This window comes from Lissotriton vulgaris, chromosome 8 (assembly GCF_964263255.1).
Source record: "Lissotriton vulgaris chromosome 8, aLisVul1.2, whole genome shotgun sequence".
Lineage (NCBI taxonomy): Eukaryota > Metazoa > Chordata > Amphibia > Caudata > Salamandridae > Lissotriton > Lissotriton vulgaris.
This window is the reverse complement of record NC_141696.1, coordinates 1,237,127,323-1,237,145,449: the sequence shown is the minus strand read 5'-3', so window position 1 is coordinate 1,237,145,449 and position 18,127 is coordinate 1,237,127,323. Positions and strand designations below refer to the sequence as shown.

Sequence of the window (18,127 nt, the reverse complement as noted above, 5' to 3'; positions counted from 1 at the left end):
CACACCCAGCGTCTTGCAGCACCTGACGCGTTTCTGGCTCCGCCCTTCTTCAGAGGTGCGCTGCTACATAGCGAGTGCTGACACGTGACCATCCAATCAATATCCCAGTGCTGTAACCAATCTAACTCCAGTGAGTGAAAGCACAAAGTCTTGTGGGATTGGAAGTCCAATATGCGCCCCAGTGGGCTGGCAGCACTTGCAATGCACAAATTTAAAATATTCACGAGCGTGCTGCAGTTATCTCCCCCATTCAGCCAACGCCTGTTCGTCCAAGAGCTCACGGAGAGCCCAGGAGCCGCCTTCTGCGCGGCGGTGCAACCCCCCGACCGGACCGGCCGGATCTATTGAGGTTCACAGGTTGCCCATTTGCGGGGTGCACTCCACTCGGCGTTCATGAGGTCAGGAAGATTTGTAGCACACCCAGCGTCTTGCAGCACCTGACGCGTTTCTGGCTCCGCCCTTCTTCAGAGGTGCGCTGCTACATAGCGAGTGCTGACACGTGACCATCCAATCAATATCCCAGTGCTGTAACCAATCTAACTCCAGTGAGTGAAAGCACAAAGTCTTGTGGGATTGGAAGTCCAATATGCGCCCCAGTGGGCTGGCAGCACTTGCAATGCACAAATTTAAAATATTCACGAGCGTGCTGCAGTTATCTCCCCCATTCAGCCAACGCCTGTTCGTCCAAGAGCTCACGGAGAGCCCAGGAGTCGCCTTCTGCGCGGCGGTGCAACCCCCCGACCGGACCGGCCGGATCTATTGAGGTTCACAGGTTGCCCATTTGCGGGGTGCACTCCACTCGGCGTTCATGAGGTCAGGAAGATTTGTAGCACACCCAGCGTCTTGCAGCACCTGACGCGTTTCTGGCTCCGCCCTTCTTCAGAGGTGCGCTGCTACATAGCGAGTGCTGACACGTGACCATCCAATCAATATCCCAGTGCTGTAACCAATCTAACTCCAGTGAGTGAAAGCACAAAGTCTTGTGGGATTGGAAGTCCAATATGCGCCCCAGTGGGCTGGCAGCACTTGCAATGCACAAATTTAAAATATTCACGAGCGTGCTGCAGTTATCTCCCCCATTCAGCCAACGCCTGTTCGTCCAAGAGCTCACGGAGAGCCCAGGAGCCGCCTTCTGCGCGGCGGTGCAACCCCCCGACCGGACCGGCCGGATCTATTGAGGTTCACAGGTTGCCCATTTGCGGGGTGCACTCCACTCGGCGTTCATGAGGTCAGGAAGATTTGTAGCACACCCAGCGTCTTGCAGCACCTGACGCGTTTCTGGCTCCGCCCTTCTTCAGAGGTGCGCTGCTACATAGCGAGTGCTGACACGTGACCATCCAATCAATATCCCAGTGCTGTAACCAATCTAACTCCAGTGAGTGAAAGCACAAAGTCTTGTGGGATTGGAAGTCCAATATGCGCCCCAGTGGGCTGGCAGCACTTGCAATGCACAAATTTAAAATATTCACGAGCGTGCTGCAGTTATCTCCCCCATTCAGCCAACGCCTGTTCGTCCAAGAGCTCACGGAGAGCCCAGGAGCCGCCTTCTGCGCGGCGGTGCAACCCCCCGACCGGACCGGCCGGATCTATTGAGGTTCACAGGTTGCCCATTTGCGGGGTGCACTCCACTCGGCGTTCATGAGGTCAGGAAGATTTGTAGCACACCCAGCGTCTTGCAGCACCTGACGCGTTTCTGGCTCCGCCCTTCTTCAGAGGTGCGCTGCTACATAGCGAGTGCTGACACGTGACCATCCAATCAATATCCCAGTGCTGTAACCAATCTAACTCCAGTGAGTGAAAGCACAAAGTCTTGTGGGATTGGAAGTCCAATATGCGCCCCAGTGGGCTGGCAGCACTTGCAATGCACAAATTTAAAATATTCACGAGCGTGCTGCAGTTATCTCCCCCATTCAGCCAACGCCTGTTCGTCCAAGAGCTCACGGAGAGCCCAGGAGCCGCCTTCTGCGCGGCGGTGCAACCCCCCGACCGGACCGGCCGGATCTATTGAGGTTCACAGGTTGCCCATTTGCGGGGTGCACTCCACTCGGCGTTCATGAGGTCAGGAAGATTTGTAGCACACCCAGCGTCTTGCAGCACCTGACGCGTTTCTGGCTCCGCCCTTCTTCAGAGGTGCGCTGCTACATAGCGAGTGCTGACACGTGACCATCCAATCAATATCCCAGTGCTGTAACCAATCTAACTCCAGTGAGTGAAAGCACAAAGTCTTGTGGGATTGGAAGTCCAATATGCGCCCCAGTGGGCTGGCAGCACTTGCAATGCACAAATTTAAAATATTCACGAGCGTGCTGCAGTTATCTCCCCCATTCAGCCAACGCCTGTTCGTCCAAGAGCTCACGGAGAGCCCAGGAGCCGCCTTCTGCGCGGCGGTGCAACCCCCCGACCGGACCGGCCGGATCTATTGAGGTTCACAGGTTGCCCATTTGCGGGGTGCACTCCACTCAGCGTTCATGAGGTCAGGAAGATTTGTAGCACACCCAGCGTCTTGCAGCACCTGACGCGTTTCTGGCTCCGCCCTTCTTCAGAGGTGCGCTGCTACATAGCGAGTGCTGACACGTGACCATCCAATCAATATCCCAGTGCTGTAACCAATCTAACTCCAGTGAGTGAAAGCACAAAGTCTTGTGGGATTGGAAGTCAACTTCACGCCAACATTTTTACATTTAATGTATTTTTGTGGAGTATGATATTTGTTGATTTATGCATTGAACCAACGGTCTTATGTGTTGTGTATAGGAATTAACTTAGCAATGCATTTTTGATAATTGGCTGATTTTACTGTCACAAATTTCCTTCCATCACATTATCCTCACTCACTTCCTCCTCTCCCCTGGGGCACTGTACAACCGATTATGATATGTAATCAATGTTCAGTATATTTAATATACCTAGTCCCATTGTGAATAAAACAATGTGGATGCATTCATTGTTTTTGTAGAATCATTTTTTTCGAATTGCATATACTTTGTTACACTCACGCTGGGACCCTTCCTTCTCAGTACCTATATAACCCAGGTCCCAGTGACTATGTTTGGGTAAACCCCCCTATATATACACATATATATATATATATAGGTATGAACTACCCATGATTATGATGCACCCCTACAAATGAGAGTGCTACATTTGCACTCAATCTATTTATGTATTTGAGGGTTTCTATACAGCTGTAATACATGATGATTTGCAGCTGCTTCCAATTCAGAATGCTTGCTGGTATTATCTATCTAGGAAACAGCTCAGACCCGGAATTCCATGTGACTGGGAGATATCTTACAGTATTCCCAAGTACAGTCTCAGAGATTTCGGATTGTTGAAGAGTCATGTTGGCTGAAGGGGCCCGATTACAGACGTAAAGATACGACTTGTAAATAACCTCTGTGAATACCAAAAGTCGTAAACTTAGACTTTTGTCTCAGATTGCCTTCGCAAGATTATGGGTTGTAGGCTCTGGCACTAGCTGAGAATGTAGGCTAATTTTCCATCATTCGCCTTTCATCCACTGCAAGAGAGGGAAAGTGAAAAAAAAAGAATAAAGGAACAAGGAAAATATAGGAAAACCTTTACAAGGAGAGGAAGCAGGAATGAAAAAGAAGAGAGTACAGTAAAGGTAAAGGAATTATAGGGTGGTGAAAGGCAAAGGCATGAGGTGGAATCAAAAACTAAGTAGTGCGACATTCAACAGCACCAGTAGGTTCCTTAGAAATCTTTGGGTCCCTGCACTGGTGCATTTTACAAATGCATTGCCCTAGCCAGTCCTAGTAGGTTACAAGAAGCCAGGAAAGTGTTAATGATACATTGCATACAACACATTTCCTTGAATTTGGATTACGCAAAATAATTGCCACAATATATGTAAAAAATAAATAAATTCTGTTTTATACCAATGTATTGGACACATTTTCTACTCCCTAAATAAAAGATAAATCACCTCTACAAGATCATATTTAATTTTAAGGAATACCAACATTACTTTAGATCTCTTAAAAAGGCTATCTGATGAATGATGTCACAAAACATCTCAAAACCCCCTGGGTAGATCCGCCATTTTTAAAATGGTGTCCTTACCGCTGTTATTGTAAGCACTACAGAATTTTCCGTTCCGTATCCCATCTACGTGGCTCTGCCAGGTTAACTTGGCCCTGAGTCAATTCCAATGGGCCGGGAAGACTCCTAGAGTGGTGCTACGTACTTGTTATCAGTCAACATACAGCGGCGGCCTAGCCACATCAGATATCTTGTCTTACCTACTGGAGCGCAAAATCATGGGAAACTACTCCATACATACTATTCTCTATTCCGTCCGATGCGTTGAGTCCTTCCATCAGCGCACCGGTATGGTGTTCCGAGTGTGGAAGCATGCATTGCGGAAGATAGGATGGTGGGGCAAACTGACAAAAGAGACTCTGTTGCGGGTAAACAAGGTATGCCTCAGTTGGCTTGCGGGCTTCCATCATTGGGATACTATAGGAATCTCGACCCTCGGAGACGTTGTGCGAGGTGCAACCTCGCACAACAGGTGTAAGTCTTTCCGTCAACTCCAACAGGAGTGCTCAATGCCCAAGACTCAATTTTATAAATTCCTACAGTTTCGACACGCCCTTCTTCCCAACATCGCTAGATTAGAATCCGTCCCTGAATTTAGACCCATCGAAGCTAAACTCTTCATGGGAGACCTGCACGATCAAAACATTTCCAAAATCTATCAATCTTTGGTGACAAATAGCCCCTCCACATTAGATAAACTTTGGTGGGCCCTGGGAGGAGGACCTCGGACCTCTGGAGAGTGAGGATTGGATCGAAGCACTTTATTCCCTTAGGAAGGCTGCAATAGCTATGCGCCTCTGCCTGATCCAGTTTAACTACTTGCACCGAATATATTACACTCGGTTGCGACTATTAAGGGCTGGCCTAATAGCCTCTCCGCTCTGTCTCCGCTGCTCTCGGGAGGACGGTACCCTGTTCCACACGGTATGGCAGTGCAATGTGATTGTACGATTCTGAAGGAGAGTGTTGGCCTTCTTATCTGAAGTATTGGTATGGGATCTTCCTGTCTCACCTAAATTAGTACTTTTGCATATCTTGGAGGGCATGGGGATAACATATACAAACGACATTTACTGCTCCTGGGTCTTTCTTTGGCTAAAAGAGACATAGCGCATAGCTGGAAGGAGACCACTTCACCACCAATTACGGCCTGGAAGAATAGGTTAGATTTTAATATGGGTTTGAAACTCCCTGTGTTTCGAGCACGAGGATGCCTTCAAAAGCATGTGAATATCTGGAATCGATGGGCGGAGTATAGGGGTCTCTCCTTAGAACCTGCTCCTTAGAACCTGCTGTGAACTGAGATCTATGGCAGTTAGGATGATCCCATACGATAAAGGCTTTATTTGTATGGACCTGCCTGTTGCTGCCACAGGGATAGCTGCGATTATCGATGGGAAGTCGTATATTGACATTGCACAGAGAGGGGGAGGGGGGTTAGTTGCAAATTCAATAGTTCTTGCTTTTTTTTCTTTAAAGATTATCCATGCGTTACACTATATAAATTTCACCATACTGATTATGTTATATATGTAGCAGTACGTCTCTGGGTTACAGAGCACTGCGAGATCTTTGTTGTTTGACGCAATAAAATTTGTTTAGAAAAAATACATCTCAAAACTCCAATTAACATGACCAAACAAAGAAATATTCCAGAACGTCTTTTGTCGGTGATTGTTAGAGATGCAGGACAGAGTAAGGAGTACTGTTTTTTCCTGCCTGATGGCCCCTTTAAAATATGTAGGGTGATAATTATTAACAATTAATCTGTGCTCTGTGTTCTCTTCTATGTACATATCGCAAACACATACAAGAATTTCTTAATTTGTGTGGATTTTATTTAATTCTGACACTAATCAATATTTCCAATTTTTTTTGCAGGAAAAGCCCATCAACAAAACACCGAAATGGGTGACAGATTTTTCCGTCATGACACAATACAACAAATTAATGCTGGCAACAGGGTATGTGTTTTAAAAATATTTCATCGAAAAAAAATCTTGTTAGATATAAATATATGCTAGAACCATCAACTTCAGTAGCATAGTGAACGTGCTTGGAGAAGACCCACATATCGTTGCAGAACATTTTTCAATTTGTGGCAGACATCCCTACTAAGTGCCCTAAATTTGTGTAAAAGGTAAGTATATATAGATTCAAACTATGTAGATGAGGTTTTTTAGACTAATACATTTTTGCTTCCTCTATTTGCACTTATCTTTCAATATCTTGCCCTTTGACATTTTCTCTATGATATTATGATACCGCACCATTCCTAGACTCCTCATTCTGTGGTACAATAGGATGGGTAATTAGGCATGGTGGTATATATTCATATATATGGCCCAAAAGACCAGAAGGACAGAACCTGTAGGTTTAAAAAGCATAAGGATCATCCTGCTTGCAAGAGATGAGATGATGGGCTACACATGCTTAGTGCACCTATTCCCATGCTGCTCACTTCCCACACAAGATCCCCCAGGAATTTAACCCTCAATAATCGGTGGGGCACATTACTTTTCTTCAACAGATTACCACACCTGCGCTTATATAAAGAAGCATTGCTTTAATCAGTGACAAGCGAGCATTGATTGAAAAATAAAGAACCTTTTACTCTTATACTCCTCTACCTGTTACATCTCTTGCACCTCACATGCACCATTTGCATTTAACATACATCGATTCCTCAAACATCATAAAAAATGGACAGGGTTTGTTCTTGTTCATAGGAGTTACATGCATTTCTGTGGTTCCAGGATATGCTGGAATCTCATGAAAGTTCCGAGATGAGAGTGGGTCAGTTTACATTCCATGAACAACTTGAACAATTTGTCTCAATTTCTGTTAAACAAGCTCAACATAATTGTTCTACTATGCTGTGTTCCTTTCAAACATTGCTTCTTATGTTAACACACGTCTCTGAATTCATTATATGCCCAGCCCTATGAATCTCTGTACCCTCTGTGCCATTTCATATGTTCAATCATGGCAATGAGACCCAGAAACCTAGGAAAATTGTGCCCACTTTCACTGGTGGAACTGTGTCTACTCAGCCCTTATGATCCACAATCGCAAAGCCTTTGGAGAATTATGTAAATGAGGGAACACAATTTCCTGCAGCCTCTCCAACATTATTCCACATGCTTTGCTGAGTGTTCCTGCTGGGGTGCCTACTACTCAGTTTTTTGCATTTTTTGTCATGAATGTCAATAAACTGAGTCGTCCATTTTATTATCAAGAACAAGCTGCTTAGGTATCTGGCCTTAGCAAGGATGATGTACACCCAGTCAGTCATATCAAGCATTTAGAGTATTCCTAAACATCTGTCCAATTTCTAGTCCCACTATGGTGCAGTGTGGTAGCTCAATCTTCAAAAGGCTGGTTCCCAGCGGTAGGAATTGCTAACACTAGGCATTCCTTGACAAAGCAAATGTTTATAGACAAACCTCAAAGTATTTGCTGGTCAACAGTTAACAGAGATCAACCAGAAGCCCTACTTTGCGAAACAGTACAGTACGAGGTGTTTCCTATTGTAAGGGCGGGATTGCTTTTAGTATAACCCTAAAATGTAACAACATTGAGTCATTGTTCATGCCAGCCATGCACACTTGTCAAACCCCAGCACATACATTGAATGTAGAGGTGTAAGATATTCAGTTTTTCCCTAAAGAAGTATACCTAATCCTTGCACATGCTACGAAAAATACATGAGGTACACATAGTTCTAAGCAAGGTGTATACTTCACGTAAAAATGTGTGCTACTTATTTCCTACATCTAACACTGACAAGCAAAAAATACCTGAGTGCATAAGTATAGGAAAAGCAGGAAATGGTGTCCTTTATGCACCTACCAATAATTTGGAACTTCCCAATAATATGTTCAAATAATAAAAACTTTACACACCCCTAAATGAAAGGAGCTAGTTATATTATATTAGGCATTTATATATGTTATAAGCAACAATGTCTCAACCAGATTTAGTACAAAGGCAGATACACAGGTATGTACGAGACATTAAAAGGTGGCAAAGAAAGGAGAGACTCCCGGTATTTTTTCAAAAGTGCTCATGGCATCATGTATTAAAAATAATTTCTCACAGGTCATCCAGGACAGTTACCACAGCACTTTTAGCATGAAATGAGAAGGCAACCGAAGGGGGCTTTGTGCACGTGGTGCTCCTCGTGAATCAAAGAGTGACGGCGCCAGTGACAAGTGAAAACACAGCTTGGGACGCAAGGTGACAAAGTGGAAAATAATTATGTACAAAACATTATTGGGAGACATATGGCTATTCATGAACCAAAGTTGAGGCTGCGCCGTAAGATGCCCTGTATGATCGGTCAACGGCGTTTCGATCCGTAGAGGGTTGCGGACTGGCCCGCATCACCCAGAGCCGGGAGTCCCTCCTTTCTTTGCCACCTTGTAATGTCTCGTACATACCTGTGTATCTGTCTTTGTACTAAATCCGGTTGAGACATTGTTGAGCTCTGTGACGCTGACTCAAGAGGATGAGACAATCCTGAAATTAGGTCTTTCCTATTGTGACACAAATGAATTTAATTATCCAAACAGTGGGGCGTGGCTAGCCGAGCAGCGAGATGGTCGCTCTGTGAGTGAGCTCCGCCGGCTACGTTAATTAATCCTGTGCTTATCCTCCTCCTGGTGCCTGCGGACCTCAGATATCCCAAGGGTCGACGTTGGAAACCCAGGAGATCCTTCGGCTTAAGTTTGGGGCGCATAGCTGACAAAACTAAGGAGCTGCAGCCATCGGAAAATCTGCCGTCCTGCGCGCCCGCTCTGTTTCTCGCCGGAAGTGCCGGACTCTGGGCATCGCGGAACACCACAGACCGCGGCTTCGGAGGCCTCCGGGGACCCGGCGAACTGCAACGCGGGACATCACCTACAACGGGGCTGCTGCTATATCTGACACTGGTGAGTCCCGGTTGTACCGGTGAAGAGGACTGAACCGCTGTAGACCTGTGCAACACGGGGGAAGGCCAAAACTCCTTCCCTGGCTAAGAGCCCAGCCGGAGCACCGCAAAAAGCTCAGCCATACACCCGGAGCAGCCGTGGGCTGTAGGAGACTCCCGGAGCTCAGCTGAGGGGTGGTGCCTGAAATTGTACAAATACCACGCAGGCTGTGAGTGGTGCAGAGCGGAGCTGTAGCGAGGCGGGGAACGATCGAAAATCTACCCGCCGCGACTTTCTACCGCGACATAGCGGCTGCTGTCCGTTGATGAGTTCAGATCGCCACTTGCACCTTTTATGTACCGAGCAGACCGAACCCTCGGTATTTCAATCAAGCCCCCGATACTAGTGGCTTCTTGGACAATACGAGGTCTCGTTGCTGAGATTCCGGCGCCCGCCATTTTGTAGCTTGATGATGCCCCGGTTTGCGCGTTGCTAAAAAACGATAACTCTGGGCAGCTCCGCCATTAGGGCTAAATACTTGGCTGATACATCGACATCCCCCGGATAAGCCCGACTTACCTTGTCACCACACGAGCCAGTGCACGATAGAACTGCAGAGAGGCGCTGCTCCTCCACGACGCTAGCGGAAAAAGTCCTGACTTCTGAGATGGGGAAAAACGAGGCTAGGCAGCCCTAAATCAGCTTTGATAACAAGAGACCTCCAAAAAACCAAGCGACAGAGATGGATGGCGGCGAATCGTCGTCGCATGGGACACTGTCGGACATAGACTTTGGGGCGCTTATTATGGAGGTGAGGTCCAGCTTAAAGAGTATTGACGCTAAACTGGATACCATGTCCTCACAGCTAGAATCTGTGAAAACTAAAGTTGACGCCCACGAAACCAGACTGGACTGCTTAGAAAATCGGCAAACTGAATGCTGCGAATTCCAACAGCAAGCCAAGCAACATATCACATCCCTGGAGCGGGAAATAGATAACCTACGCGCCAAGTCTGATGATTTAGAAGCACGTTCCAGGAGGTCTAATATCCGCATTACGGGTATTCCGGAGACAACAAACATTGGCAAGATGGAGACGTTTGTGACAGACCTCCTACACGAACTATTCGACCCGAATCTGTCCTCAGTCTTCACAGTCGAGAGAGCGCACAGGTCGCTTGGGAAAAAACCTCCGCCGGGAGCCACACCTCGCCCCATCCTAGCTAAATTGCTCAATTACCAGGATAGGGACCTCATCCTGCGATTGGCGAGAGAGAAGGGTAAGATCACACATCAAGGGAATAACATCTCCTTCTACCCGGACTTTACCCCCCTGGTACAAGCGGTCCGTAAGGAATTTCTGCCGGCGAAGAAAGTGCTGCTGCAAGCTGGCGTGCCATACTCTCTGTTATACCCGGCGAAATTGAAGGTACAGCATGACAACACTTCACACTTCTTCACTGATGCTAAATCTGCGCTCAAGTTCGCTAAACATATCAGTGCCGGGGCCAGAAGGAAATCGTCCAGACTGGAGGATGCTTCGGAACACCTTAGTGACAATGATTGAAGGGGTTATTGCTGTGAGTTTGAGTAACTGCACCTCTGCCCCCTTCATGCCTTAAATAGGTATTTGAGTACTCCTTGTGCCCACGGCTATTGCACCTGACCTGAGTAAGTGTGGGGTAAAAAACTGGTGCATCCACGGGTGCCAAGCTGAGGCTGCTGACTCCATGTTATCTATGTGACTATTGTTAAGTGTGGGTTTCGTAGACCCTGGGGTGGGGGCACCGTTAGGACCAAGGAGATTTAAATTTGTATGTAGCCACCCCGTCCATACGGGGGTGTACGCTGGGCGCACCACGCCCCATGGGGTGCTTCCCATTGTTCTTGATGTTGGGTTTTTTGCACGCCTTGCGTGCCTGCTTTTGGGATATGTCACGACCTGATTGGGGGGTTGCTGAGGGTGGAGGGTGGTGGGGGGTGTTTATGAAGTTGCAAGTTCTAGTTCTGATATGGTGCAATGTACTTTTAACTCGGACTACCTATTTGCGCAGTGGATTGATGGTTACGATGTGTAGGCGACCTTGTGGCTCTGGGGGATGGGGACGATTGGGGATGGATCTGACTCTACATCACCTCAACGATGGGGGGGATTAAGCTATGGACTTGGAACATTAGAGGCCTTGGAGATTACAAAAAAGCCCGATTGATGCATGGTATACTGTCCAGGCATAATGTAGACATTTGCTTTTTGCAAGAAACTCATCTTAACACGACCCCTTCACCCAGATTGAAGAACTCCCGATGGTCACATGTGTACTCCGCCATTTATTCTAACTATGCGAGAGGTGTGGCTATACTTATACGCAGAGGGCTAGATTGGCGGGAACACACTCACGTACAGGATATGGAGGGTAGATATGTTTTACTACATGGTTCCTTGCAAGGGCGACCTATTGTGCTGGCTGCCATCTACGGTCCAAATGTGGACGATCCTGACTTCTTCAGGGGTGTTTGGGCGGAAATTGCGTTGCTGGACTGCCAGTCGGTCGTGATGGGAGGTGATTTCAATGTTGTGCTGAATGATGACATGGATCGAAGAGGTGTGAGCAGACCACCGCATGCTAGAGCACGTCAAGCAGTCTTGGATGTAATGAGTGAGGGAATGCTTTCTGATGTGTGGAGAGTTAGACATCCAGATGTCAAAGTGGGGACCTGCTATACTTGCCACAAAGCTGCTTGGTCCAGATTGGACTTTTGGCTGGTGTCACCTGAGGTTGCAACATGGGTGTCGAGTGTTGATATCCTAGCTAGATCGCTGTCAGATCACGCCCCCTGCATACTGGAGTTGCGCCTCCCAGACACTATTCACAGGGCGTTCACATGGCGCCTTCCACCACACGCGCTCACGGACCCAGTATTTGTAGAGGAGATTAGGGAGGACATCATTAAATATTTTGCCGAAAATGCTGGGTCAGTCTTATCTGAAGCCATCGAATGGGACGCCTTTAAGGCTGTGATCAGAGGCCAGTGCATAGCACGAAAGGCGGGAGTCCTACGCGCCATCCGAGACACATTGGCTAAACTGGAGGGAGAGCTGAGAGAACTAGATACTGCCTTTAGCACTGACCCGTCATTAGAGATTGCTGGGGCTCTGAAAGTCAAGCTGCTTGCCTTTAATGAGGAAGCGGAGCGCGAAGTGTGATTCCTGGGGAGACAGGCAGAGGCACGTAGATATGGGGAGGGAGACAGGCCGAGCAGGACCCTCGCCAGGTTGATAGCTCCTCGTACACAGTACAACTACATCCACACCATATATGACAGGGAGGGGACCCTGGCAGTAGGTCAGGAGGCTGTGTTAGGCGCCTTCGCTGACTTCTATGCATCCCACTACACCTCCAGGCAACCCACGACCCCGACCTCCTTGCAAGACTTTCTTGACTCTATTGCCCTCGTCTGGTTTAATAACAACCACAGACAATACATGGACCTTACTGTAACTGTCCAAGATATCGCTCAAGTGATTAAAAGCATGCCGGCCAACAAAGCCCCTGGCCCTGATGGCCTGACAACATCCTTCTATAAAACTTATGTTGATGAACTGGCGCCGAAACTACACTCGGTGTTTGTTGAGGCCCTTGAATTGAACTCCCTACCGGATTCCATGCGGGAGGCCTTAATAATTACACTCTTAAAACCTGACAAAGATGAGCTACTCCTGGATTCCTATAGGCCCCTTTCTCTAATAAATGTAGACGCTAAAATTTACGCAAAGATAATTGCGGACAAATTACAGCCAATGTTGCCTATGATTGCACTCCCTGACCAGTCAGGGTTTATCCCTGGCCGTGCAACATCACATAACCTCAGAACCATTTTCTCTGTCCTCCACTACTTGCACCCATCTGTGCAGGCGGCGGTGGTGTTCCTGGACGCCACCAAAGCCTTTGACTCCTTAGAGTGGCCTTATCTGTTTAGGGTTCTGGAACGGATGGGATTCAGTCGCAATTTCATGACCTTGATCAAACTGCTGTACACGGAACCTAGAGCTAGAGTGAGTGTGAATGGACTCGTATCCAAGCCCTTTAGTATCTCCAGAGGGACCAGACAAGGGTGTCCACTGTCCCCTCACCTTTTTGCCATTGCAATGGAGCCGCTTGCGGCTCGGATACGGCAGCACCATACTGCGAGGGGCATCGGATTCAGCTCTCGGAGCTTACTAATCTCGTTATATGCGGACGATGTCACTTTATACATCATCAATCCCAAAGACAACATGAATCCGTTGCTCCGAGAATTCGTGAGGTTTGAGGGCCTGGCAGGAGTGTCCATTAACTGGACTAAATCTGTTGCCTTCCCCTTGACGGAGGAGACCTGTCGCCCGGCTCCGGACTACCCTCTGAGGTGGGAGACGGACGCTGTTAAATATTTGGGAATTTGGGTCAGTCGTGGTGTACAAGAGCTGTGGTCACTCAACTTCGGCAGGGCGGTGGACTGGCTAGAAGGGAAAATCGAGGTTTGGAACAAACTGCCTCTATCCCTGGTTGCAAGGATAACCTTAGCGAAAATGGTGGTTCTCCCCAAATTCTTGTATTTGTTCGTGAACATTCCGCTGCCAATGACAGCACACTTTCACGCTCGTGTCCGCTCGCTGTTGTTGAAATTGGTGTGGGCCGGAGGACAGGCGAGAGTATCCTGGGACCTGCTCACACTCCCGCTCCGGCAGGGGGGCCTTGGAGCTCCGGATTTGAAGCTTTACTCCCTCTGTGCGCAAGCGCAATTTCTGCATTTCTGGGCCTTCCCTACTCCCTACCAACCGCATGCGGCAGTGGAACTGGCCGTGGTCGCCCCGTTGCCGCTGCGTGTGGCACTATACGGGAAGGTTTCATGCCCGTCAAGAGAGGTGGATACCGTGGAGATGATTCGCTGGGCCTGGCGCGAACTTCAGAAAAGGGCAGGACTCTCCTTGCTTTACGCACCGGCCATCCCCCTACGGGGAAACCCGATGCTGCCTTGCTTGACCGCCAGGGGTGACGTCCTCATGATCCGAGGGAAAAGACTACACACCTTTGCTGATCTATACCCTGACGGTACCTTTGTAGAGATGGGCGCGAGCGACGACGTCCAGCCTGAATCTTTTGCAGACGTGTTGTTATACCATTCCCTTAGGGAATCCTGCAAAAAGATGGGGCCCCAATTCCCGGAGGAGCCATGCACTCTGGACGCCCTTCAAAATTTGCTTTCACGGCCCTCCCCCAAGAAGCTGGTATCGAGACTGTATAACTGCATACAGGAGCAAGCCCCACTAACAGTAGCCACGGCCAAACAGGCTTGGGCTGCTGACCTGACAGACCTGGGAGTACTGCTGTAAACAACTCACGGCACTGTCCCCGAACTATCGGCTGCGGCTCATCCACTTCAAATTTCTGCACCAATATTATCGTACGCCGACACTGTTACACCGGATGGGCGTCCGCGCGGATGCCTCCTGCTGGAAATGTGGAGGGGAGGATGCGTCCTTTCTCCACGTAGCATGGAGCTGCCCCAAGCTGGGTGCATACTGGTCGGAGGTCTTTACAGCCGTTAATCAAATCACACATAGAAATGATACACCGACACCGCTCCTGGGATTGTTAGGCTATGTTAAGGATACTGTGCCCTGCGACAGAAAACTACATGCACTACTCCTTCTCTATGCCAAGAGACAAATTGCACTACATTGGGGCAGGAGGGCTCTCCCCTCGTTCACAGGGTGGATTAAGGATGTGACATATGGCCATGCACAACTGACGCACTATTGGGAGACAATGCCCACCGCTTCCAGACCTAATGATATCTGGGACCCATTCATACAATGGGCTAGAGAACGTGCGGGCTCGGACACCTCTGGGGGGTCACCTGATGTGGGTGTTTCAGATGATATGGGCTGATTGTGTTCATAATGGGGTTGAGTCGTTGCTGCTCAGATAACCCGCGCTAGTGCAGACCTGCCCTGAATTGCCACACACTCCGAACCCGCTACCCCGCTGATCTTGCGTATGTTACTGGCCCTGCCCCCGCTGACCCTCCTGCGACCTCATACCTCGATGGATGGCCCCACTTCGGCATCCTCCCCCTCTTTCCCTCCCCCCTCCGCCTACACGAACAAAGTGTGGAAGCCGACACACCCCCATCCTCACCACTGCTCGTCTTTTGTTCATGGCGATCCAGCACAGGTCCGCGCAGCCCCATGGATGAATGGTATGCGGTGTAGCTGTTTCTTTGTACTTGCACCAAAGTTTACTGTTTTCGTTTTCTGTTTGTTGGTGGGATACGTTGGGGGAAAACAGTGCTGTTAGACGTATCCTTTCAACCTGCCGCTGCAGCAGGTTGCTGACCGCTGCTCGCTCCGAGGCGGCCTAGTTGCTTCCTACTTCATTTGCGTGTCTACGACACTGGGAGAAAAGTAAGACCACTTATGCGCTGAAGTTGCACTGCTCACACTCATGTTTTTAATGTATTGTATATCTCTCTGGGAGAACTACGCCCGGCCAGGTTATGGCCCTCAAACCGCTTTACTGTATCTTGTGCATTGTATACCTAATAGCGGCCTACCTCCGGGTTGTTGGCGTGACGCAGTGTAAATCTTCTGTCTCTTTATTGCAAAATAAATGTCTTACACCAAAAAAAAAAAAATAATAATTATCCAAACAGTAGGATGGACCTTTATCGGTATATTAGGAAGCTAAAACTAACAAAAATGCATGCTGGAAAAACTAGTAACCCGGAACTGGATTTTGAAATAGAGTCAGATACCCCCCTACCTTTCCTCAGTGTCAATGAACTACCAGCCTTAACGGATATGATAGCGCTAATGGATGACACCTCCTGCATGGAGAATGATGACAATATCGAACCAGAAAATGACCTATTGGCCAGTGACCACACGCCGTTCAGAGCTGCATCAAAATTTCTTCCACAAACTTTGAAAGACAATGTAGATCTGTTTGGCGAAAATATAACTAAGGATCTAAAGAATTTATATTTTCAAGAAAATCAAAAGAAATATAAAATGAATCCTAAAAAAGCACTTTTCCACAAAACAGTTAAGAAACTACAGACGGAAGATGGACTCTTAGTGAAACCTTCGGATAAGGGCGGTAACGTGGTTCTTTGGGGGAAAGAACAATACAAAAAAGAAGCAATGAGTCAACTGCAGGACCACAGTTGCTATAAGAAAATAAGCCACAAAGAATATGAAAGTGTGACTGTGGAGTTTCATGGAAGACTGGACCACTGGAAAGAAACTGGATTGCTTAGCTGGGACGAGCATAAATTCATTAAACGAGACAACCCAGTGGTCCCAGTCTTCTATATGCTACCAAAAATCCATAAAAACTCCACTAGTCCACCAGGGAGGCCCATTATTTTGTCTTGTGGAAGCTTATATGAGAACGCATCGCGTTATATAGACTATTTCTTGAACCCTATTGTCAGAACGCTCCCCTCTTATTTGAAGGATTCAACTGATTTTTTTAAATGTATTTTTGATATATGTTGGGATCCTGCAACTATGGTTCTTTTAACATTATACATTTCAACCTTATACACAAGTATAAGACATGTAGATGGTCTTAGAGCATGTGAGCATTATTTAAAAAGGAGACCGATACGCTTTGCCTCACAAAACAGAATGATCCTTGAAATTATGGAATGGTGTCTAACTAAAAATATTTTTCTCTTTGGTAGTGATCTGTACATCCAGGAGCGGAGGACCGCAATGGGCACCTGCTTTGCCCCCAGTTATGCCAATTTACATCTCGGCTACTGGGAGGAGCAGGTGCTCAGGGGGGGTCCCCTTGATCACTGGATGGAACATATCCTGTTATGGGTCAGGTATATTGATGATGTCTTCGTGCTGTGGCAGGGCACGGAGACATCAATCGATCTTTTTATTGAAGAGGTAAATCAGAATTCTCTAAACTTGGAATTTGTGGGGAATTCAAGTAAAATATCTATAGACTTTCTCGATATTAGGATCACTCCCATAAATAACAAATTGGAAAATACTGTATTCCGCAAGACCACTGCTGGGAACTAAATCCTACATGCCGAAAGTGCCCACCCAACGGCTCTTATAAGAAGTATTCCGTTTGGGGAATATTATAGAGCGAGACGCACTTGCAGTAGTGATGAGCAATACAACATAATAGAGACTGAGATGACCCAAAGGTTTATCCAAAGAGGATACAAGGAGACGGTCCTCAAAGGAGCTTCTAATAAGGCTAGAAGGTTGAGTAGACAGAATATACTTTTTGAACCATCTAGAACTCAGAAACTAAATAGGATGCAGAATGACCAAGGCACTTCGAGATTTATAACGACATTTAACATCAAGCACAAGGAAATAAGAGCTATCCTTAGAAAACACTGGTATTTGATAAGAAACGATCCAGTGTTAGGTTCGAAGGTAAAAAGGAATCCTGAAATAACCTACAGAAAGTCTAAATCCCTGAAAGATTTAGTTGTGAAAAGTGAGTTCATAGACAAGAAAAGAAGTAACACCGACTGGCTGAAACCTAAACCTGGTTTTAAGAGATGTTTTAAATGCAAAGCGTGCCAACATGGAATGAATCGCACGGATTTTAAAACCTCTTTTAATAAGACATTCAAAGTTAGAAGTGCCATCACTTGTAAGAGTGAATATGTAGTTTATCTACTACAGTGCCCATGTTCTAAGATCTATATCGGTAGCACTATTTTACCAGTGCATCAGCGAATCCTTCAGCACAGAAGAGCAATTGTTAATCAGGACAGGTCCTACCCTGTGGCTCGACACTTTGAATTACATCATCAAAGTAACCCCGTAGGCCTGCAATATTCATTCATTGCAGAGGTCCCAAATAAAAGGAGAGGGGGAGATAGGAAAAGTGAACTCAGAAGATTAGAGACGTATTTTATTCTAGAGTTCAATTGCAAAGAGCCACAAGGTTTGAACGTGGATAAGGACCTTTATACATGTCTAAACTAATTATTTGTAAATATGATGAATTGATTTATCAAACTCGAGTACACCGAAACTGTATTTTGGGAATTTTGATCTGTTAATGCTTTTAATTGACAAAAACTTTCAATTTTAATAGTAGTATTTTTTGCTTCCCTTCTCTTAA

General features: G+C 47.0%; 1 protein-coding gene across 1 annotated transcript in view; it reads left to right on the top strand.

Moving 5' to 3' along the window:
- The window catches only part of LOC147698535 (cilia- and flagella-associated protein 337-like), a 554,785-nt gene that overhangs the window by 143,461 nt on the left and 393,197 nt on the right, over positions 1 to 18,127 (top strand). Inside the window, exon 7 of the mRNA XM_086935138.1 lies at positions 5,947 to 6,029. Coding sequence (XP_086791264.1) covers positions 5,947 to 6,029 — 83 coding nt within the window. The remainder of the gene's footprint in view (positions 1 to 5,946; positions 6,030 to 18,127) is intronic.